The sequence below is a fragment of the Uloborus diversus genome, chromosome 9 (genome assembly GCF_026930045.1).
Source record: "Uloborus diversus isolate 005 chromosome 9, Udiv.v.3.1, whole genome shotgun sequence".
NCBI lineage: Eukaryota > Metazoa > Arthropoda > Arachnida > Araneae > Uloboridae > Uloborus > Uloborus diversus.
In genome coordinates this window covers 24,709,810-24,735,176 of record NC_072739.1, presented here as the reverse complement: position 1 = coordinate 24,735,176, position 25,367 = coordinate 24,709,810, and the positions used below count along the sequence as shown (strand labels likewise).

The 25,367-nt window shown below is 31.3% G+C and overlaps 1 protein-coding gene across 1 annotated transcript in view; it reads left to right on the top strand.

Moving 5' to 3' along the window:
- Positions 1 to 25,367, top strand: part of LOC129229490 (oxysterol-binding protein-related protein 8-like) — a 46,623-nt gene that overhangs the window by 5,243 nt on the left and 16,013 nt on the right. The window contains exons 3-10 of the mRNA XM_054863808.1: positions 11,191 to 11,250; positions 15,749 to 15,940; positions 16,845 to 16,967; positions 18,265 to 18,532; positions 20,677 to 20,843; positions 20,971 to 21,042; positions 22,972 to 23,084; positions 24,958 to 25,138. Of these exons, the coding sequence (XP_054719783.1) occupies positions 11,191 to 11,250; positions 15,749 to 15,940; positions 16,845 to 16,967; positions 18,265 to 18,532; positions 20,677 to 20,843; positions 20,971 to 21,042; positions 22,972 to 23,084; positions 24,958 to 25,138 (1,176 nt within the window). The remainder of the gene's footprint in view (positions 1 to 11,190; positions 11,251 to 15,748; positions 15,941 to 16,844; positions 16,968 to 18,264; positions 18,533 to 20,676; positions 20,844 to 20,970; positions 21,043 to 22,971; positions 23,085 to 24,957; positions 25,139 to 25,367) is intronic.

The window sequence follows — 25,367 nt, the reverse complement described above, 5'->3', positions numbered from 1 at the left end:
GGTTTTCTCTAAAAGCGGGAATTTTCCCTCTCGTGCACGCATTCAGGATTTTGAGACACCTGCATCAGTCGCTGCTAAAATTTTATCTCTGTTTTTGAGGATCGTGAATAACGTGCTTTTTTGGATACCAAACTGTCTCGCAATTTCAGCTTTTGGACATTTATTCTCATAGATCGCGGCCAAAATCTTGCACTTAACATCTATAGAAATTTGATTTCGCTTAGCCATTTTAACGAGTGAAAAGTGCAATAGCAATTTCTCAAACTTGGACACTTGGAAAAGAGAGAAGAGTGACGTACGTCCCCTCTGCAACCCCGCCACACGTCATGTTCCCGGGCATGCAGTCTCCGGCCAATTGGGAATGAGAAGAATGTCCGTTCTTACAACTCGTTTTTCGGAAATGCCTGCGACTGCTCCTCCTCCCTTCCCTCTGGTCTTTAGTTCTTCCCTTTTCGTCATGCCCCCTCCCCTCCTTTAAACAAACACAAAGAGAGAAGTACAGGTTTCTTGAAGTTGCACCACAGTACAATAGCAATAGCCCACTTGCTCATGAGTTCTGCAGACTAAAATTGGCGGTCGCTGTAACGAAAAATGATACGCTTGGGGTCGTTGTAATGATTCAAAATTAACATTATTCCTATTGTAAAATAATTGGGACTTTTTAATTGTATCGTGGGGTCGTTATACCGAGGTTCTACTGTAGTTATTTAATAATTAGTGTAAAAATATGTTAAATAACAAGACTGACATTTCCAGAGCAAAGTAAAATTTATCATCATTAAAATTGATATGTGTTAGAAATTTTGTCCTTGTAACGTTGTAAGTAACAAATTTTTCAGTTTGTTGTTTCTAATTATTTTGTTTGCATTTAATATAAAGTGTAATATATCAAATATTTAAATAAATACAGATTTGTTTTATTTCATTAAACTCTAAAATTCAGGAACTTGTCATTTTACACTTAATATAACTGAATAAAGCTATTCTCAAGGATTTTAATCAAGCAGCTACTGATAATTCTTTACTCGCCTATATGCTCCATCCAAAGTATTTGGGAGTAAATTTATCATGTAATCAAGAAGAAAGTGCCCGAACTTAACTCACAAATATTAACCCTGATTATGTAACTTATACCATAGCTTTACAAAACAAATCAGCCCCTTTTCCGAAACCTATTTTTCCAATAAAGTTGTAACAACTACTCCAGCTACCCCATGGTGGTCCAGTTTGAAAAAAATGTGCTATAGATGAAAGTTTTGTGAATCTTGCTTGTTCTTTGATGATAATGCCAGTTATTTCTGCTGGGATTGAAAGAATCTTCTCAAATTTCTCCTTTGTGCGCAACAAATTGAGAAATTGTTTAGATTTAGAAACAGCGTCAAAACTTTAATTTTGTTACAGGCTGCAGCAGTGTGAAAACCAGGGCTGCGGAGTCGGAAGGAAAATGGCCGACTCCGACCCCGACTCCGACTCCTGGATTTTGAAATGCCCGACTCTGACTCCATATTTCTTTTATTATTTTTTTTAATTGTATTTTTTCAACTCCCTCTCTCCCTTCAGGGGAAGAGGGGAAACCTCTAAACAGAGATTTAAATATTAATTCCTTTTTATGAAAATTTCGCATTTTGTTTTTTATTGTAAACCCAAGACGCATACAACGTTAGAAATTCAATTTAAAAATCAAATTTTCCAATAGTTACGAGTTAAAAAGTGAGATAACTTAAAAATCCCTTTTAAAAAATTTGAAAAGGATTATCTGTAATTTGCCCCCCTTTAATGTTTAATAAATTGATATTGATCAAATCGTGTGCTTTCAATTTTTGAAAGCTGTAACTTGAGAGAAAAAATGCTTTTTTTCTAAATCCAAGTTCTTGAGAGGGGGTAGTTTGCACCAGGTGACACCCATCTGGTAGATGACACCAAAAGTTAATTTCAGAGTTTATAAAAAAATAGAAATATTTTAATTCTGAAAATTTTCGCGAATATATTTTAAATTATATTTCATCAATAAAATTTCAGCGAAAATAGGGCACATATACGTCAGGAGCTAATTTTACACAAAATGCGGGGTTATATAAATTTGTACCAATAGCTTTTACTATACTTATATTTCTTCTTCGCTAAATTTTTAATTTAAATTTTATTGGCTGCTTTAAAATTAACCTTAATATAAAGATTTTAAGATTAACTGCAATTATTGAGTGTTGTAATCAAGAAATCATTTACACTTATTTTGTTCCATACTTTTTAGTGAGAACCAAGCTTATAGAAATAGTCTTAATAAAGAAAAAAAAAACATTTGATTATTTCATCGGATCTTTTGGATTCGTGCTTTCGCGCCATAACTTTTTTGAATTTGACGATCACCGTTCAACGTTTCAACCTTAGCTACGGGCCTCGACTTACTAATTTTTTTTTACATTTCTTTTACTATTTTATAACCGAGATCGAACAAAACTCTATATTTCTATTTTTATTTGAAAGTGATTACTTGAAAATGTTAGGCAACAAAATCATTTACTGACAGTTGCTATTAGTTAAGTTCAGAAGCAAGCAAACTAGGGGACGGCTACAGAAAGTTCGGTAAGCACTCAAGCTAGCTGATTGCCATAATGGCTGTTATTTTCTCATTATTATCTTTTTATACATGTAATCGAACCAATTGGTAATCAGTTTTTAAAAAATGCGAGGAGAATCAGTGAAAAGGATAGAAAGAAAGAAGCTCGGAGTCGGAGTCGGCATGTTTTTGAACAACTCCGACTCCGACTCCTTTACCCCAAAATCTATCCGACTCTGACTCCGACTCCAACTCCACAGCCCTGGTGAAAACAATGTAAAAATTTGATTTTGAATGGTGATAGTGTTGTAAAAAAATTGTATTTGGGTTAATATTCAATTATTTTTCTTATACATTTTCTATTGTTTGTCAGGAATTGCATTTATGTCATTTTTTGAGTTTCTGCCAGTTTCTGCCATAAATATGGCAAAAAGGGGTTTTTGCCATGCCGGTTTCTACCAGTGGTTTTTACCGCTTCGGCAGAAACCTGCCAACCCTGGTTTTGACCATCCCACTCCTTAGAACTTGGTCATTTAGTTTGCAGATTGGATGTCATCAGGGTTCGTGATTAAAATCATGATTTAAATCAAGTGATTTTTTTTTTTTTTTAAATCATAGATTTAAATCAATTGATTTGAATTAAGTGATTTTTTTAACAAAATCATTAATTAAAATCAGTTGATTTTACTTTTATAAATTAAGTAGCAGTACCCGCACAGAGATGCCCGTGCTAAAAATTAAATAGAAGTCCGTTGAATTAAAAAAATTGACGCCCCATCCCCCTCTAATGTGAAATGATCATTTTTCTTTGTATAAAATGCGCGCACACCTTTTCAAAAAAAAAAAAAAACTATTTAAGTTTCTGTGGAATTTAAAACTTTTTGCAATATCATTAAATTAGATTTACAGTTGCTTTAAAACTCTATTTAGCGAGTGAAGCGGTTTTTACTGCAATTTAAAATATTTTGCGAAATAAACAAAAAAAAAATCATGTCTTTCATGTGTAAAAAAGTTTCTTTTCTTTCAAAACAATGAATTACATTAACCAGGGTTCGTACGCTCCTTCAAAACTCCTCCAATACTCCTTCATTCAGGAAATTTTTTGGAAGGGCCCTTCAAACTCCTTCATTTTGGTTTTAACTCCTTCAAAACTCCTTCTTTTATAGTTCAAGACTGCAAAATTTTCCTCTGTGACAGTGAATTAAAATACTTCAATTGACAACTTAACATCATCAAAAGGGCAAAGGTATAATTACAATTTTGGCGTAGGAATTTCGTATATTTATTTTTTTTTTCATAAAGATGTGATTTACAAATTGAGCATAGAATTTGAAGATGAAAATATTATTAGATGACTAAGACATTTCATAAGTGAAGTAAAACATGCTTAAATGGTGCTTGGTTATTTTTTCAAGTTTTATGATTATTGCTTTTCTCTCACTTTCAGCAGCAAAAATCAGTTTGTTTAATTATTATTTAAATATTTAAAAATACATAAGTAGATTTACTATATTAAGCGATTGTGTTAAAAAAACAATTCTGTAGTAAATCGCAGTTATGATATTGTAAAAAGGGTCATCCACATCCTCAAGTGATGTCATGCCTTGAGGCAGAGACAGGTTATCGAGCCAATTATCATAATGTGGGCAAGCAAATTACCATAACAGGGGCGAGCAAATTAACATAAAAAATTGGCGAGAAATTCATCATCCATTATTTGTTACTATACAGGCGAACCAAATGCCTTTTAATTTTCTACTACAAGCAAAGCCATGCTGGTACCACTATGATGAATAAAAGAGCAACATCATTCAGGGACAGCTCATTAGTACTCCTTCAAAATCTCGTTTTATTCCTTCAAAACTCCTTCATTTTATTTCTGAAATTGAGTACGAACCCTGTTAACGTTTTTTTTTTAAATCATAGATTTAAATCAATTGATTTGAATTAAGTGATTTTTTTAACAAAATCATTAATTAAAATCAGTTGATTTTACTTTTATAAATTAAGTAGCAGTACCCGCACAGAGATGCCCGTGCTAAAAATTAAATAGAAGTCCGTTGAATAAAAAAAATTGACGCCCCATCCCCCTCTAATGTGAAATGATCATTTTTCTGTGTATAAAATGCGCGCACACCTTTTCAAAAAAAAAAACTATTTAAGTTTCTGTGGAATTTAAAACTTTTTGCAATATCATTAAATTAGATTTACAGTTGCTTTAAAACTCTATTTAGCGAGTGAAACGGTTTTTACTGCAATTTAAAATATTTCGCGAAATAAACAACAAAAAAAAAAATCATGTCTTTCATGTGTAAAAAAGTTTCTTTTCTTTCAAAACAATAAATTATATTAACGGTTGCCTTAAAACAATAATCCTAGACTGAACTGCTCAGCGCCTTACGCGCCAAGCGACCATGCTACCGGAACCCAGCCCTTTTGCGAGTGAAGCGGATGTTTTTTCTTCGGCAATAATAAATGTTTCGCCAAACAAACAAAAAGGTATAAAATCACATTAACAGTAGCTTTCAAATCTTTATATATTAAGATCTGCTTTGCCCGGTCTACCTTATGAATAAAAATTGTGTCAAGTGACATATATTCAACAATCAGGCTTAAATAAAAGAAAAAAAAAATATCATGCAAAATTACCCTTCCAAACAATGACGACAGATATTAAAATACTTTTAAGAAATTAAAATGTGGAAGGTGGATTTTAAAAGCATAACCATGGAAAAAATGAAATAAAATAAGTTTGAGAAATTAAATCCAAAATAAGGAAATAAACAATGGATTCAAAAAGCGTAAACGTGGAAACGCAAAAATAAAATGGTTGACAACTTGAATCAAAATGACATATTTTGAAATTGATTTAAAAACACTTGTAACTTTTTTCCTTTGAAGATAGAAGCTAATTTTTTCGACCATAGGTCAAGAGAGATCTGGAGTAAAAAATGTCGCTTTTTGCAAAGGTGTCAAAAAGAAAACTGTGGGACAATTCCTTCACTCTTTATTCATAGATTTAATAAAGAAAGTAGTGCCTAAATATCAGCTAAGCCTAAAAAAGTTCGAGCTAAAAACGCAAATTACTCCCGCCGTAATTAAGTTAGAGCATTGAAACAAATTGTTTAGAACGCGGAAAATTCTACCCTTTTCAACGATACATAATATTAATATGTGCAAGTAATTTTTCACCCCTTTAATAGCCAATAATAGGCAATTTACGTGAAATTTGGGCCTAAATTGGAATAAAAAAAGAACTATTTATCGGAATTTTTTTCGAATTATAGCCTATGTTACTCAGTAAGAAAGCACCTTTCATATAGTGAAGGAATTTTTCAAATAGGTGCAGTGATTCTGGAGATTACCTCGAACATATAAACACACAAAAATCCGCCCTCTCTCCTTATAATATTAGTATAGATGTTGCATTTTTAGAATGTATTGCTATATATTTAACTACAGTGCATTATACTATCTTAACTTCAATAGGAAAAACTACGTAGATCCCTCTTTCTGTGTATGTAGCAGATTTTCACTCTATTGCTTTTACTCTAAAAGTTCAACATATTTTAAACTAAAAACGTACATGATAATGGAAACCTTATTTTTAAGCAAAGCATAAAACAAAATCACATCTTATCTAAGCATTATAACGTATTTATAAATCTTACAACATTATTGAATAGTTAGAGCACTTATCTAAATTTTAAAAGTAAGTTGAATGGATTTGTGGGAAACCCATAAATTCATCAGATCGGTTCATGCAAAAGGAGAGGTCCCAATTGCGCAACTATGGAGGCCCCAACTGCGCAGCCACTTGAACTCCCGCAAGGTTAACTGAGAATCAGCACTGGCAGTCAGAGCTAGATTGTCACTGGAAGAGTGAACGTGGAAATATGTGTACTAAACAGTAATCAACTAAAACCGAGTTATGTAGTAAATATACCACCTCTGACATAACCACCACCACCAAAGATTCATCTATTGTATGAAATATAATATGTTTATAAATGTAAAGTAATTAATATCTACAAATTTTTGAACATTTATAAAAAATAAAAAAAATCTGACTTGAACTAAAAAAATCAGACTTTATTTATTTATTTATTTTTTTAAATTACGAACCCTGCATGTCATTAATCTCAGTGATGTTACTGGGTGTTTGATAGGGACAAATCTATTTGAAAGAGAGATTAAAACCCTTGAATATCTTAAAGCTAACCCATAGTTAGGCTGGTTACTGCTTTGGGCGGTATGGAATCTATGAGGATGCTTGCAACTTTTAAAGAATATTTTAAAATAGGTAATTCACTCTGAACTACAAAACGACAAAATTAACTAAATCACTCTATTTGGGGTTACCAAAAAGAGTTTGGAAGAATAGAAATTAAATTTTGGCTATGTTTTGTCCTATCACAAAGAATTTAGACATTGAAAGAAGGTAAATTTCATCCTGGGGCTGTATGAATCAAAGGGAAGAGGAACTTTGTTTTCTTTTCATTTTGTTCGCTGAAATTGTCGTCAATTAGAATACTGATTTTTTGTTAAAGTTTCAGCTTTGAAGACATAATCGTAAAGAATATATTTCAGCAATGTTCTGAGAGATTATTTTGTCGAGTATTTATTTTAAATGAATACCGATTTGTGTGACTTTAACAGAGAATTCATATTTTTTATTTGCTGAAATTTTTTTCAAAGTGGGAATTTTTGTTATTTTTTTCTTATTCTTTCCTGCAGAGTAAGAATTAAGTTTTTTAAAATTTCAACAAAAATTGTTGAAAATTGGATATATTAAATGTAAAATATATTTATTTGTGCCAATTTTTGTAAAGTAAAATTCATGAAACTTGGAACAGGGTTTGTACGGGTCATGGAAATCCTGGAAAGTCATGGAAAAAAAATTAGCTCATTTCAGACCTGGAAAAGTCATGGAAAATTGAAATTTTCATTGAAAGTCATGCAAATCAATTTTAAGTCATGGAAAAATGTCCTGAACAAAGAGAAAATAACAGTAACTGAGGGAGCATTAGAAATCTTGAGTGATTTAACAGTATAGCACATAAAAGCTATTAAAAGTGGAAAATTGAAAAATCCCAAAATGAAATCTGAATTTTGAAATCTCATTGCATCCATTTCTGTAGCGGCCGCCTGCCTTTTTTTGCAATGTGATTTTACTGCTTGGACATCACTTATTTTGAATTTGCTGTTATTTTCAACACTTCTTATGTTTCATATTCTGTAGTAGCGAAATTTACGTTCTTAGTTTTGCCCCGCCCACTCAAAAAAAAAAAAAAAGCAATTCAATTGCATCCGAGTTCGATTCCATCACTCATACATAGGAATTTTATTATTAAATTTATCAGAGTTTATCTTAATTTGTTGAAGGTTTGAGAAAATAAAGATATTTTGTCAGGCGGTAGAATACAGAAAAAGAGGAATTCTAATTCTCTAAAACAGTAGTGCCCAACATACGGCCTGCAAAACTAATCCATGGCAGCCCACTGCTACGTTCAATGTCAGGAATCAAACATGTTCTGGAATTTCTGAACCTAATAATTTATATGCATTTGAAAATGTGAAAATAAGTAAACAAAACAAGTATACTTTTGAATCAAAAGATTGACTCATAGCTGAATGGTTTTTTCAAAAAAGATCTGGTTTAGAAACATAAAAAACTAAACTATGTGGCTTTATTTTAAAGAACCAAAATAATGTCAAGTTATGTGGATGATTAAATGCACTGTTGACGCTACTTGTTTATAAAAAAAAAATATCAGGCATTTAAGCATCGTCATATTTGTTTCACTGCATTTTTACTTTACTTAAATTTTTGATGAAGACAAATAAGAATAGTTTTTTAAATGTACACTTATATTTTTTCCCTTATGAGTAAGTGCTTCAATGAGACTGTGGCATTCCATGTAAACGTTTTGCTAATGCTCATTTCCAAAAATTAGCAAGTTTGAGATTAAATTGTGCTGTTCTCTTCGTGTAGTAAAGTCATGAAAAAGTAGAGACGTACCGAGTACTCGGTACTCGGCCAATTTGCCGAGTACGCGATACTCGGCCAAATTCTGATCAGATACTCGGCCAATACCGAGTAGTTGCAAAAAATTGAATATTGTCCAAGACAGATACTAAAATTTATAAAAAAAGAGCACGCTTTATATTCTGCAATCATTTACAATTAAAGTTTATAAGTCAAATTTAAATTTTGAAAGTAATGCAGTTTGTAATGCTTCAATAGAATAAATCTTTATTTTAATGTCTCCCCAAAGTAAATAAAACTTATTACCAGAAGTTATGCAAAAAAGGTAAGTATAGAAAATAGAGAATTTTTACATTAAAAATGGATTTTTGCTACAAACAAAAATTAGTTATAAAAAATATAAAAATACCTTTGCTTAAAAAGTAAAAGAAAACAAAACAACGTTAAAAGCACGGTGCAGGAACACTGCAGACACGTGGTTTGGCATTACAAGGAATTCCTTTTTCAGTGCACAAAATGGGAGCTCGTGGATTTAAAGGCATCCGACAAAAGACGGATTTTTTTGTCAAATGTCTTTACATTCTTTAACTCGCTCGTTATGCACTGAAAAAGACGTTCCTTGTAACGGGAGGGGAGGGGGGCAGAAACACGTGTCTGCAGTGTTCCTGCACATTTGTTTTATCTGCTTTTAAAAATTATTTATGTTTGGCGGACTAGAACTATGATTGGTATACAGTGAAACCCCTCCTAACAGATACGCCTCAAAGGCGGACACCTCTCTTATGCGGACAATTTTTAATTCCCCAGTTCCAATGCAAATAACATTATTAAACCCCCGTCCTGCGGACACCTCTCTATTGCGGACAAAAAAAATTGTCCTGTTAGTGTCTGCATTAGAGGGATTTTACTGTTATTTGTTTTAATTCCAACTTGATTAATCATACCTTTTATTTATTTATTTTTAATTTTAAAAATAATTTTTTTGTAAAATTTTTGACTCAAAACAAAATTGTTTATGTAATGCGTAAAGAATTTCAGCAGGAATTTAGTTTTAAAAACTATTATATGGACCAGGAAGTCTATACTACTATTCCAATAAGTTCAAAATTCATCACATGTATGTCGGTGGTTCTTCTTAAAACATAATTGGTACTTGGTAACTCGGCCGAGTAGTGAAAGGCCGAGTACTCGGTACTCGGCCAAAGTGCTACTCGGTACGTCTCTATAAAAAAGTCTTGGAAAAGTCATGGAATTTTTTCATCCAAATAGAGTATGAACCCTGTTGGAAGTATTTTCATTTTCAATGTAATGCATTTTACAACTCTCTCTTTAAATTAATTTTTAATTCAACAAATAATTACTTATAATTAAATATAATTTGATTAAAAAATGTGTACATACTTTATTATTATTTTTTATGAACTGATGGATAAAGTTTTTTTTTATATTTATTTATTTATTTTTTTTTTACATTTTTTTTTCCTTTTTGAACAAATATACACATGCATACAAAATTGCAACATTTTCCATATGTCGATGCTTTTCTCTTTTAGCTTAGTGCTGTTATATAACCTTATAATTATTTAGAAAGAATATGAAAGTCTTGGATTAAATGGCTACTAATAATTGAAAAATAAGTTTTAGTTATCAGTTCTTCTAAATTAGCGTGCTGACCACAGGCTACCTACAGGAAATTAGATAAAATTTTGAAACTATTTTGGGAAAATTAGAAAAGTAGAGAAAAACAAATAGCCTCTCAGAAATAAACTATTAACGATTTCTAAAGTCAAAATTATAACTGAAAAATCTTGAAAAACAGAAAATCTTATAACAGAAAAATCTGAGAAATTGGTAGTATTAAAAATAATCATTATGATCATTAACAGTGGCCCATCTATGATTGTTTCATGGGAGGAGCTACAAGTTTTATGAGGAACTCCAATACCTGAAGTGAAAGGCAAAGTCACTAAAGTGTAGAAGCCTCCACTCTCGTCAAAAAAAAAAAAAAAAAAAAACTTGTGGTGAGGTTGCTCGCCTTTGGAACTTTCTAAAAGTGAAATTGTAAGCTATATGCATAAGTTCCCTGCTGGTAATATTTTGAAATTGAAGACTTAAAAACTCTCTTTAGGCTATTTTTGGTTTAAGTTATGGGAGAAGAGAGTATGTAAGTGGCTCTGCTTCAGAAATGTTCATAGAAAAATAATCAAAAGTTATCGTTGGTGAGATTAGGAAAGGGATTTTAGACTCTCTCCCGTGTAATTTCCAAAATTAAAGGCCAAAGGAATGCAACTTGACACTCTCTTTGGTCTTGTCATGTCGTTCTTCATCTTCAGGTTTCTGGGAGATGCTTAAGCTCCTTAACTTCCCCTGTGGGTGTGCTACTGATCATTAATGAGCCGACTATCAACAGCTAACAGCTGATTGACGGGGAGTCAGACAATTTGCTTATTGAGGCATCTCTACTTGCATTCTGTTGTTATCAATTGATATTTTCTCCCACGACGTGTTTGAATTTTGCTAATTTTTTTTTTTTTTTTTGAAAATTAAAGCAGTTTTTTTTTTAATTTGAAATTTTTACATCATGTATTTAAAGGGGAAAATTGTAAAGTATGTTTATGTGCTTCAATCGCAATTTCTGTTTCAGGGTGATATGACCATTGACCCCTCACCAGCAATAAAGTTTGACAAAAGAGAATCATATAAGGTAAATTTTAATATGTTATTTTTAACACATAACCATCAGTTTACAGTTTAAGAGCTCAAGTAGTTAAAGAAAAAAAAAAGTATGACCGAAATTGTAAAAACACTCCAATGAAAAATCCCTTTTATTTAGTGAAATGATTTGATGATTTATTAAAAGCTGTACATGCATTGATTTTTGTGAGCTGATATACAGCCAACTCTCAATAACTCGAAGTCCCAAGGGACTGGCTAAAACGTTCAAGTTATTGGTTGTTCTAGTTATGGGAAGTTTCCACAACAGTCTCAAAAGTTTGGAACCCAATGAAAACTTTGAGATGAAAGAATATTAGAGTTATAAGCTTCAAGTTATCAAGATCCTACTTGTGACCGTATTACGAGGCGTATTTTTAAAGTAAGTTCCGTTTTGATATAAAAAAAGAACGAGTACAGATAGAGCAAAGAAATTTATTGCAGAAAAATCTACCATCCTTACGCTATTTTTTTGACATTGCTCCCGTGATTTTCCAAGCATTTGTCATAGCGTGGTACAGGTTTTTGTATACCTATTCATAGAAAATTGCCGCCTGTGTAGTCAGCCATGGGATAACATGTTCTCTGAGCTCATTATTGCTGTTGTGCCACAGACCACCTTGGAAAGACTTTAGATGCCGAAACAAATGAAAGATGTTGCGAGCGAGGTGAGGGCAGACCCGAGGATGTTCAAAAACGCCCCAGCCAAAGCCCTGTAAGAGTCCTCATGGTTGACTAAACGGGCGGTAACTTTGTACGAATAGGTATACAAAAACCTGTACCACGCTGTGACAAATGCTTGGAAAATCACGGGAGCAATGTCGAAAAATAGCGTAAGGGTGGTAGATTTTTGTGCACTAAATTACTTAGCTCTATCTGTACTCGTTCCTTTTTTATATAAAAACGGAACTTACTTTAAAAACACGCCTCGTATTATTCACTCTGCCACAATTGTTTAATTTTTCATCATAATTTGTAACTTCCTAGTAATTTTCATTATAACCCTTCAAAACCACCACACCTTCAGAATTTCCGCACCGGAAATATTGGTTAATTTTGGGTCACATTTGTGATTGGTATGACAAGCCTTGAAAGATTTTCTAACACAATCAAAATTGTTAACTGTGTTGATTGCATCTCCCTTTTCTGAAAGCGTCGACTGCGCATGGATATCATAACCAGTAAACAACCGGCAGAATTTCAAGTGTATTTCAAATACAGGGATTAGTTTTCCTTTTCCCTATTATTCTTCAATGTAACAGTTCACCAATGGAAATGTTGGAACTGCTTTTCTTGCAACAAGATCATTGTTCCAGAACATCATATTTTAAGAACTCTTTCCTTACGACGCATGATTCAAGAATCGCCACGCCGCTTGGGTGTTAAGAGGTCCCGAGCATCAGTTGGAAGCCAAGTGTAAACAGATTGATGAGGCCAAAGATGTAGCAAGCTGGGTGTGCGGGAAAACGGACGCGGGGATTGCTTGGCCCTGCGTCCCAGAAAATAAAACCACCAACAAGATGTCCTCATTATTCTATCTCAAATTACGTACAAGAAGGTCCTATCAACACGATGTTTTTCGTTTATTAAAATCCGAATTCTCTGCTTGACAGCTAGTCGATGAAGATTTTCATGTTCATACTCGAATAAGATAACTGCAGTCAACCAGCCTACAATTATCATTCCGATATAACTAATGCAAGAATTGAGATCATTTTGAATATCCAACACAACTATATCTAATGTGAACTCTGTAACGGACCTCCTGCAGCTCAAATGAACTTTACTATGAACTAAATCTTCTACGCCATAAATTTATCCTGCGGGCCCCGCATCAAGTTGTGAGTAATAATATTTATTCATTGGTCAATGATCTAATTTATATAACTTAATTTGTATGTTCATATTATGATATTCAATAGGTCAATAGAGTATTCTGTTTTTTCATATATTATAAAGAGTATAATTATGATAAGAATAATTGAAGTGTAAAGTATTCAAAGAAAACTTAAATTAAATATAATCAATATTATTTTGTCTAATATATCTTTCCAGTGTGTAATTTGTTTATTTTCAACAATCTAGTGGCCTGTTTTAAATATTTCGATGTCTAAAAAAAAAGGAAAAATCTTTTCTGTCTGTTATATGATTAATGCAATATAGGCCACAATATGATCACAGGTGTGGAGGGGGATTCTAAACTTGGATCCAGAAATAACCAGGGATCCTTCCCATTTTATAATTTCCATACCCACACCATTACACTACTGTATGTGCATTCGTGAGTGAGTACCTTAGCCAACTTCTGCAATTTTTTAGCACTGCATAATTTTTGAAAATTGATTAGAAACTTTGAGCATGTCACCTGTGCCAAAATCGGCTGAATAACATCTCCACATGACCTTTTCACATTACTATAAAATTGTATCAGTCGCCTCTCTCATGAAATCATAGCAAGTCTGTAAAGCAAGAATAATAGTGACACATTTAAAAGCACAAGAAAAATAATAATTTGATGATCTTAATCGTAAACTTACAGTGCTGTCCAATATGAAAGTAAATCACAATAATCCAAAATCTAAAACTATCTAGAAATAGAATGATATATATATACAATTCAGTACTTTACATCAGGTTCCGTTGATTAAAATCATGATTTAAATCAAGTGATTTAAAAAAAAATCATAATTGAATTGAATCAGGGATTTTTTTTAAACAAAATCATTAACTAAAATCGGTTGATTTTATTTTTATAAATTTTGCATTTTTAGAATGTATCTCTAAATTTAACTACACTGTATTATACTATCTTAACTTCAACAGGCATAACAACATAGATCCCTCTTTTTGTGTGTTAACAGGTTTTCACTCTTGCAATATTGCTTTTACTCCAAAATTAGTTTAGAACAAAATAAAAATTTGCAGGTTTTTTATACACCATAACTGATATAATTAAGAAAAGTAATTGTTCAACAGATTATTTTGCACTAAAAATGTGCATGATGATGGAAACCTTATCTTTAAGCAAAGCATAAAGCAAAATCACATCTTACCTAAAGCATTATAACGTATTTATAAATCTTAAAAATTTATTGAATAGTTAAAGAACTTATCTTAATTTTTAAAATAAGTTGAGTGGGTTCATCTTTTGTATTAAATATATTATGTTTATAAGTGTAAAGTAATTAATATCTACTAATTTTTGAACTTTTAAAAAAAATTTAAAAATCTGATTTAAATTTAAAAAAATTAAGACTTTTTTGATTTAAAAAAAAAATAAAAAAAAAATCACAAACCCTGCTTTTCATCAATACTTATGGCATCAGCTCATTTCAATAAGATGAGAGTGTTACCACTCCCATTTTGTGCTTCTTGCTCAATAAGTTACTCAATGTTAATCAAATAAAATTGGTCCAAAAACTTGATTCCTTGATCAGGAGCAAGTTATCCTTGCTTCTGAAATCTGCTTTGCATAACTATCCAGTTAGAATTCTGTTGACCCCAGAAGTGACTAAGGACTAGTGGGAATAGCAGAAGAATTTGCCCATACATTCCATATTTCCAAAAAATATATATACAGTTGAGCCTCCAAATATCGAACTTCCACGTATCGAAATCCCAGCAAATTTCCATGTCTATTACATAGAAAAATCTCTATATATCGGAAAAAAAAATTGTGACATTCGTAGGTTTTTTTCCTCTTTAGACTGTTTGTCTCATAAAAAATGCAGGATAGCGGAAAAAATCATTTTCACAAAAAGCTGCTATCTATATATATATATATATATATATATATATATATATATATATATATATATATATATATGTGTGTGTGTGTAGGTGCAAAAATGTCATTTCTGGGAAATTTAATATTTCCGCAAGCAGAGGACCTGCTGTTATGAGAAATCGGAAAGCCGTAATAAAAGTACTGAAACTTGCAGAAAACTTTCACTCAAAAACATGAAACGGCATTACAGTTGGTTTTTTTTAGAAACAATGCAGTGCTCACAGTAAATGTTTCACATTTAAAATTTTAATTATTAACTTTAATTTAATCCGATGCTCGTATGAATTAGAAATTGGGTTTCATACACGAAAATTAGCTTTAAATTTAATGTTTTAGTAGGTTTTTATGATAAAATAAGATCGTTTCTATATATCGAAATTTCTATATATCGAATTTTATCCCGGCAATTTGCTACTTCGATATATGGAGGTCCGACTGTATATTCAAAAATGTCAGATGTTTTTGCAGCTGTCCTACATTCCTCTAAGCTATCTGAAATGCATTTCACATAGTAAGGAAGAAACGTATAAATAAACCACTACTGTGTGGGAATGTTTATGTAGAACAAGAAATTGTTAGTTAACTTAATTTCTAATTTAAAGAAACATGATGAAAATATCTTACTTTTGGTGTCTTGCATTTGATTTAATTACAAATTAATTCAGTTCTTATTTGAGTAATTAATCAATTTTTTCAACATTAGGCCCAAAGGAAAAATTACAGAAGAGAAAAGAAACGTGTTGCTAAAGAATTATCAACAACCCTCAAAGACCCTTCAATTATTGTGCTTGCTGATTGGCTTAAAGTGCGGGGAACTTTAAAAGGCTGGACCAAACTGTGGTGTGTTTTAAAACCAGGGTTGTTATTGTTGTATAAAAGTCCTAAAACACATAAGGTAAATGGTTTTTATGTTTTTGATGTGTATATTTTGTTTTTAATTTATTGTTTTGCATTTTCTTTTTATAATGTATTGAAGTAAAATACATCCAATATTGGCAGCCATGTATTAAAGTACTTACTAGGATTAAAAACAATATCTAACAATCAAAATGAAAATCTTTCAAATTAATTTCATAAGCATTTATCACAAGCTCATCTCTGAAATTCGTCAGATTGTTACTGGTGGCACTCTCATATGGGTGTATTTTCGTTTAAATTCCCAATGGTATTAGTATGAAAGATCAAACATTACATTTTTTAATTAAAAAAAGCATGAACTTTATCAAAATGTGATAATGTTTCCAAAGTTAAAATATTTGACAGCTTTAATGCATAATACGAAAATAATTCTGTACTGGTTAGTTGAAAATGTTTCCATGTTGATGTAGTTGGTTAATTCTACATTGTACATCCAATTTGAATTTTTGATTCTTTACTATGTAAATAAACTCATACAGTCATCTGGCATGTCTTGGCACAAAAACCTAACTTGAGATGTTTTAAGGAATTTTGTTTCGAGTGCTGTTCACCTGTCAGTATTCCATCAGTAAGAAATAGATGGTGTTACAGGATAAATGAGTACTTATTTTTTGAGGTAATATGATTTCAACTTCAATGCTTCAGCTTTATGCTCAGCTATACCTTGTTCTAAGGTAAAGTTGTAAGACTTTCATAAAGTAGAATATTTTGTTCAAATTGAAAACATATGGTTATTATTAAAAGTAAATTTTCAAAACTGTCCCAAGTATGAAACTTGACTGTACATAAATATCTTTCATTTACATGTTATGTTTCTTAAATTTTGTAATAATTGTTTGCAAGCTTAATGATTTTAATGTATCTAATTTTTTATTCTCTAGAGTAGTCAGTGGGTTGGAACTGTTTTATTAAATGCTTGTGAAGTTATTGAAAGGCCATCTAAGAAGGACGGATTCTGTTTTAAACTTTATCATCCTTTGGAGCAGTCAATTTGGGCTTCAAAAGTAAGAAGTTTTTTCCATTTGTCCAGGAAGCTCATTAACACATTCTTGTCAAAGCATATTCGTCCTCCCGAAAGCCTCCCTGTCTCTCCCTCTGTTTTGTGTGTTCATTCAGTGATCAACATGTTGCTTTTTTGAACTGATATTTTCTTGAAATTTTACTTTTGTATGGAGTATTCTTTTTTTTTTTTTGTACCAAAAAGGCAGTTAGTGCACTTAACATTGCCTACTGTCATTAATTTAATATATTTATATCTATTTTTTACTTTTTATGATAATTAAATAATCATTTACATGTCTGTATTATTTACATCAAATGTAATTGTATAATAACATTGAAGTGCATATGCTGTTTTTGGGAAAACACTGATGGTGAGTATCGCGTTGACGACCTATTTTGAGCAAAAGAATTACATAATATTTTCTGAGAGCCGAGCTTTATTCTTGTCCCAATTTAGCTATTAACAGGTGTGCAAATATTTTCGATGCTTTTCAAATGAACATTGAATAAATTGATCATTCTAATTTCTTGACTTATAAAAAATTCACAATTTTTAAATGTGTAAACAACCCTTTAAATTGTTAAACAATATTTGCACAGTTGTTGAAAATTGTTTGTCCATTCATGAATAACATGCTTCACTATTTTTGTTTTGCATGCGTTCATTTTATGATTCATGAACAAGTTTTGTGGAAAAAAGTTCTGAAAATTTATTTTGAATTAGAGTAATATACATCATAAGTGGTGTTCCATTAAGAAAGTCTAGCAGAGAGTGTCAATCTTATCGTTTTTGGACCAGTTTTGGCAAATTCTACAAAATAAAGTTCTTATAAACTTAAATTCAAAATTTATTTATTCATGCGTATTTCGTCTCTTTTTTTTTCACCACATAAAAAAAGTCAACAAACAGTATGGAATTTCCAGTAGTTTTCCGCAATTTTTCCAGAATTGTGGAATTTTATGTTTTTTACAGGTTTTGCAAATTTTCTAGTTGTTCGCCATCTTAAAGATATATGAAAGAAGTGGGGAATGACCATGCATTTAAATATTGATTGAGAAAACAATTTTGAATTAAATTTATCATGTACTTTTTCAAGTTTAAAATATGCAATTTTAAACTTGAGTTTTAGAGAACAGCTTAAGAGGAGATCCTTGAGTTTTCTGTAAAGGGTCCTAGAAAAGCCCTTGAATTTTTTTTTGTCTTACAAAAAGGTTGAACCCTGACAACTACTAAACCGAGATGCTTATTGCAAATTATATTTAAACATTTTGAATGTATTATTTTAATTTTTTTGATAGGGTCCCAAAGGGGAGACTATTGGTGCTTTAGTTCAACCGTTGCCTGTAGCCCACCTGATATTTCGTGCTCCCTCTGAACAAGCTGGAAAATGTTGGATGGATGCTTTGGAGTTGTCTTTGAGGTGTTCATCGCTTTTGATGCGTACAATGAGTGGCAAAGAAGTTCAGTCTTCATCTTTTCTGCAGAGCAGCTTGCCAAATAGCTCTTCTCAGGAACCAAAAGATTTATGGGAGGACATAGATCCCGAGAAGCATTTCCAAGATCATGGTGAGAAGGTTATAATAGTAAAATCCACTATTCAATTTATCTAAAAACTTAATTGAAATTCAAAACTTAATGAACAATGTCTGGCAGAGTTCTGTTTTTGTTGTTGTTGTTGTTCTGTTGGTTTTGTTTTTAATTTAAAAGGGAAGCAAATGATCAACGTGTAAGGCGAAGCAATATTTAGTAGTTACCTTGAATTGGTATGAGCTTTCCAAATGAAGTTTTCTTCTTTTTGGAGTCTGAGGAGATATTTCTTTCTTACAAGAATTTTTTCATTCCGTCATTAGATTTTTTTTTCAGTGGTATTTTTTTTCCTTAGTCCTGTAGAGCCTATTTTGATCCAGTATTTACCATGTGCTTTAATGAGAGGTTAGAAATTATTTAAGCATGAGAATAACTTGCAAAATAAAAGTATTTATTAACGTGTTTAGATTTAAATAAGAGCTAATGTACAAAAGCCGCCTCCCGCTGCTGCTGGCAAATAAGCAGAGAGAGTAAGTATTTAGTCATCTTCCCTGTAAGCACAGAACACTCCATAGTCAGGAGGAGAGAAAATAATTATAATGACCTCTGTAGTCCATTGAATGTTCCCTGCAGTTGGAATATTTTTTCATTCATTACGATTTTTACTTTTAGTCATTATTATTCCTTCATTACATTTTGCTGATTAGTTTGTAACATAAAAAGTACGTACATGAGCTTAGTGTACTATATTTTTTAAAGTAATTTTCTAATTTGATCTTTTTGAAAAGGCATGTTATCTTAACTTTGCCACACATTTTCCCTCATAATGGGAAAGAACTACACTGGATCCATACAATCTTTATTCATCTCTGTTGAATGCGAAATGTAGTTTACCAGAGGATATGATAAGTTGTTGATGTAAACTACCAAATGGTTGTAAAGTCTTGGAACAGAATGCTATAGTTCAGCGTTTCTTAATTACTTTGACAAATAAGGCAATGAGAAGCAAAGGAATGTAAGTGGCAGAATTAAAAATTTGGACATAACACATAGATGATCACGTACAAATGGTACGTGATCATCTAATCTATCACGGGACAAGAGATCGTACTAGTGGCCCTGGTAGGTTCTGCTATACAGCATGATTTAGAAAAAAAATTCAATGAAAGCCTACTGAGCCCCGCAGCTTTAAACACGCAAAACTTGAAAATGTCTGCTTACATCCCTTTGCTTCTCACTATCTCAAATGGAACACTTTTGAGTGTCAACTTTATTCGTAGAACCTCTGTGTTTTTCTCAATACTATATATTTAATGCAACATTCTAGGAATGGTTTATTTGCAATAAAAGCTCACATATTTATTTATTTTTAATAATATTTATTTACTTAAATAACGTTATTTCAAACTTAACAGTTTCTTCAAACATCTGTATGCCACCTTGTTTCAAACAAAATTTTAAAGTTTTATTTTAATGATTCGACTGGTACTTATTTTTATTATACCAGCAACATCCTTAATACCAGGCTTTATGGATGAAATTTGCACCCTCAGATTTTTTTTTGTCTACTGATACGTTGAGATCACGTACGTACATGTATGTTGCAAGTGATAAAAGTGCCAACATACAATATCCGGGCAAATGAGAAAGTTCATCTTTTAAATTGCATGATAATTTCAGTGAATGGCATCAATCTAGATTTCTGGTGCAAGGAAAGATCAAATGGTATTTCTATTCAATAAGAGTCAGATTCTAGAAGTGACCTAACTGTAGGCTATACATTGGCAATACATGTTCTTTTAATCCACTAAATTAATATTTTCTCCTCTGTTCATTCAGAAAATATTTGTTAAACACTTTACCCAAACTTTATTTTTAAGTGACTAATTTGAGCATTTTGAAAAAAAGACTGCAAGTTTCGGGGAACCCTTTAGTGATCTCCATGGAACCCTGGGGTTCCGTGGAACACAATTTAAGAAACGCTGCTCTATAGTTAATCAGTGACACATTTCAGTCTCTTTCAGGTTTCATACTTTTTGCTCTATATTTGGAGTTTTTTATGCTCTGTATAAAGTATTTTTCAGCTTTCATTTATTTTACATGCTGCTCTGCAGCTTGATGTGTAGTCCAATACATTTGTACTGTTTTTACAGTTTAAATGTTGATTTCTTGACTGCTTGTAGATTTGGATGATGATGTGCATACTGACGATAATCGAGAACTTGATTTGGATGGTATCCACAGCATTCATTCTACGGACTCGGAGTCTGAGCCCCGGCCGATCGAGGATGTCGAAACACCTCCTGTTGAAACTCCTTATGTTGCCAATGGCTATGAAGAGTTTGGTGTGGTAAATAGCAATACATTATTAATGCCCTGATTGTACTATTAAATATTGTAGGAAGATTTTGTTTGTCTTTGAATTATTTGCTGTCAGTTTTACTATGTTTTTAAAGTACTAAATTTAAATTTTTTAGGCTGGTGATGCTGGTCAGACAGAAGAAGTAGCTGAAGAAAACAAATCTTTGATATGGACGCTCCTTAAACAGGCAAGAAATGCTTCTTTATAGGTTTCTTTCCCGTTCTTTTTTCAAAAAAGATACGTTATATCTAAAACCTGTGTTTTTCCTCGGATATGCTGAAAATTGGTGTGTATATTTAAATATATGACTTACTAATAATTTCCTGTTTAGATGTTTAGAAAGATAAAATTTTATTGTATTTATGATAATACATAATGAATCACTTAAAAGTGATTTTTGAAAGAGGAATATAGTAATGAAAAATAAAACTGTGATCTTTTGTGTACAAAATTTTAAATACACTGGTGTGTTAGTTTTTGTTAAAATATTTGATTTGCTTATGAGATCTACTTTTTAGTTTCTCTCTTAGTCATTTAGTGCGAAAATGAATCTTTATTATTTGTTCTTCCCTCTTTTTGTCTACTTTCTTAAATAAAAGTAATTCAGAATATCCTATTTCCAAGTAAGCTTAAGTAAGGTCTCTCAGATCTGTTCAGGATTTGTATTGTAAGCTGAAAGTTATAGTTTACTTAAATGTTGTGTCTGTTTAACATTTTTAATGTTAAATGTAGATATTAAAAAAAATATATATATATTTTAGGTTTACTTTTTACAAATATCATATCATTTAAATTAAAAGTCTAGCATTATTATTTTGCAATGCTATTTGCTGTAGCTATTTTATGTATTTCACTGTTGTTTGCTTCATAATGCATTAGCAGAAACCTCAAACTCAAACAATAAAGAAATGCTTAAAATTTGTTAAAGTGGACAAATATTCATGAATAAAAAATACATAAATTGCCTCTTTGAGTTAATTCCATAGTATTTTTTAATGACAAATGGTTTCTTTGAATAAATTGGAGATAATGCTGTAACATAAAAGAATCTGTAAACAAATCAGAGACTTGAAAAATGCACAAATCTATAGCATGCAAATTGCTTGATTACATGCTATATGGATTTGAAAGAGAGGAATGTAACTCCTTGCTAGTCTTCATGACAAATTATCATGATATTATCCTTGTTAAAAATGTTTCCACTCGGGGGGGGGGGGGGGAATTTGGAAATTTTGAAATGTATTGTACAAAATAACATTTTAAAATTTATAATGCTTTTTTTTCTCTCGTTTAAATTTTTTTTATGTTCAACATCCTATATGAAAACACTAATTTTGATAATGCAAGCTGTATGTTGATTTAATTTTCCCTGTGCACCAAAGCAATACGTGACATTTTTCTCACTAAAGCTGTAAATGTATACACAAGGCAGAAATATGTCAATAACATCAATTGATGTTATAATACATCTTAATTTATTGTGTGTGTATGTGCATACACACGTAAATACATGAAACAAGCTTTTTTATAGAAAAAAAAACTTCCTATTTAAAATCTCACTATTTACAAAAAAGAAAACATGTCAAAAAATTGATTTAACAATTCATAAAAATCACACCCTACACAAAATTAACTGTCAAATAATTATTTGACTTATTCAGATAATTTTTAGTTTTTGAACTCAGAAACCTACTAGCATTTATAAAACAGAAAGTCTTTTTAATAGTAAAAATTACTGTGAAATATATGTTGAATGAACATATGAGGCAGTGAGAAGCAAAGGGATGTGAGTGGACATTTTCACGTTTTGAGTAAAACGTGTTTAAAGATAACATCCTAGGTAGACTTTCATTGAATTTATTTTCTAAATCATGCTGTATAGCAGCACCTACCAGGGCTCCTAGTACCATCTCTTGCCCTAAGACAGAGGAGAGGTTCACCTACCATGTGTATTGGTTATCTCCAAAATTTTAAATTTGTCCACTTACATCTCTTTGCTTCTCACTGCCTCATATGTAATTCTTTAGCTGTAAAAAAAGAAAAATAATTAAAACTTGTGTGCATTATTTTCATATGACCTTTTATTTATTTTACTTTATTTATTTATTTTTTGCAGGTCAGGCCTGGTATGGATTTGTCAAAAGTTGTCCTTCCCACTTTCATTTTAGAGCCTCGTTCCTTTCTGGATAAATTATCCGATTATTATTATCATTCGGATATTCTTTCTAGGTACTTATTAATTTTATTTGGAGTTATGTTGTTTGTCACCATAACAGATAGATAAATACATTTTGAGTGTGTACTTTGTATTCTGTTTTATGCATTATTTTGTTATGGTACAGCAAGATATGCATCATAATGGCAATCGGTATTAGTTGGTTACTCCATTGAATCATGAAAATCAGATTAGTTAAGAAGGATGACTGTACTTGTGAAAAAATCCCTTTAAACCTTTATAGCGATTTTCTTTTTAACTTTAATGCTTTAAACAACCTGTTAAAATTCCCTTTAATTTTAATGGGTAAAAGGGTTAGTTTTAACCGGGTATAAAGGTTTAATTTAAATTCAACCTTTTTTTTTTAAAAATCAGAGCTCTTTATTTCATATTAAGATGAATCTCGCATCCCAGAGCACATATAAAAATTAAATATTTTTGCGTATTTTTTTTTTTTTCGAAAACATAGGAAAACACAGAGAAGAATTGTTCTTATCATGATTGAAAGCTCATTTTTTTCAATGGGATCAGCTTTGCGAGCTGCACTTTAGACATCACTGCTAGTGACTTCTTTATCACTCACATATTGTTCTTAAGATTTCCTTACAGTATATTCTTTTATGTATTTTGTTCTATTCATTCACAGCATTTAAATTTTTTTTCTGCTCCTATTTAAAAACTTGTTCAAAGAAATCTTCTAAAACCGTTCATTTTTTACCTCTTTGAAAAGGAGTAATAAGTGTTATGCCTATCTCCGTTATTTGCCTGCGTTCTCAACTGGACTATGTATCACTCAATACTTGACATTTTGCTTCTCTTTTCATGTTCAGCAAAAGATGTTTGTGATCCGAAAATTCTGAATTTTGGGTTGCCATTCCCGAAAATTTTAGGCTGACAACACATTCCAAAACTGAAATATTATTTAAGAAGAAAAATTAAACTTTAAAAATGATTTTTATCAATGATTTTAATGATATACAGTAGAAGACTGTTATAACATACACCTTGGGACCAGAGCTTTTTCGTTATACAGATTTTGGCGTTATATAGGTTATTTCACAAATTTTGAAACTAATATTCAGACTATATATATATATATATATATATATATATATATATATATATATATATATATATATATATTAGCATTTCAGAATTAGTTCTATTTGCAATGAGTATTAAAACCCTAATTATACTACTAATCATTCACAAATAAATATGCTTTACAATTAAAAGAAAATGAATTATCCTGCACTTCTGCCAGCTTCATAGTTTGCATAACAGCTGCATTTTCAAGAGCCATCTGATATTTTCTCTTTTCTGTGAATGTTAATTTTCATTTAAAAGCATTGAATTAAGCTGGAAAGATTAAAAACTGTTTCAAATTTTAATTTTTCTTACAATTTTTATGTTAGCAAGGCAAAACAAAGGATTTTTTAAACTTAAAAACCTATTGTTTACTTCTAAAAAGTTGTGCGGTTTATAGAGAATTGTGTTATATAGTTTGGCGTTATAAAGGTATTCTACTGTATGCATATTTGAAGAGTTTTTATGAGGAAAAGAGTGGGGAGGGGGGGACAAGCTTCAGAAAATTTTATTTGAATTCACTATTCCCCTGTGTTCATCTTTGAACAAAATTTACTGTGCATGCACATGCAGTGTTCAGCTTGTCTGAGATGAACTGATTCAGTAGAATCTAGTCTCAATTGTGTATTCCAATTTGCAGAACTGAAGATTGATTACAGGTCATTGTTAAAGTGTCTCCAAAGGAAAGCATGTCCTTTGTTGGATTGCATTTGGGATGAATTATGATGTTGAATACTCTGTGCATATATGTAATAGAGTGAACTGCAGGAAGTTTAACATTTGTACGTTGCTTTTTTACAGTGCTGTCGTTGAAGATGATCCGTTTACAAGAATGAAATTAGTTACAAAATTTTATCTTTCTGGATTCTATAAAAAACCGAAAGGCTTGAAGAAGCCGTATAATCCTATACTTGGTGAAATGTTCCGTTGCTATTGGCAGCATAAAAACCCTGACAGGAGAACATTTTATATTGCAGAACAGGTAAATATGGTAGAAATATAACTATCTCTGCACATTTTCCTACATTTTATTTTTATTTATTTATTTTTATTTTATTTATTTTTTTTTTCATTTTATTTCTTATTATAAAATCTTACTGTTGCTCTGTAAAATTTTAAAGATTAAAAAAGTATTGTTTATTTTTTTATTAGAAGTGTTTTTAAAAAAATTCCAAAAATCATAATGGCACTAAAAAGGTCCGAAAAATTGC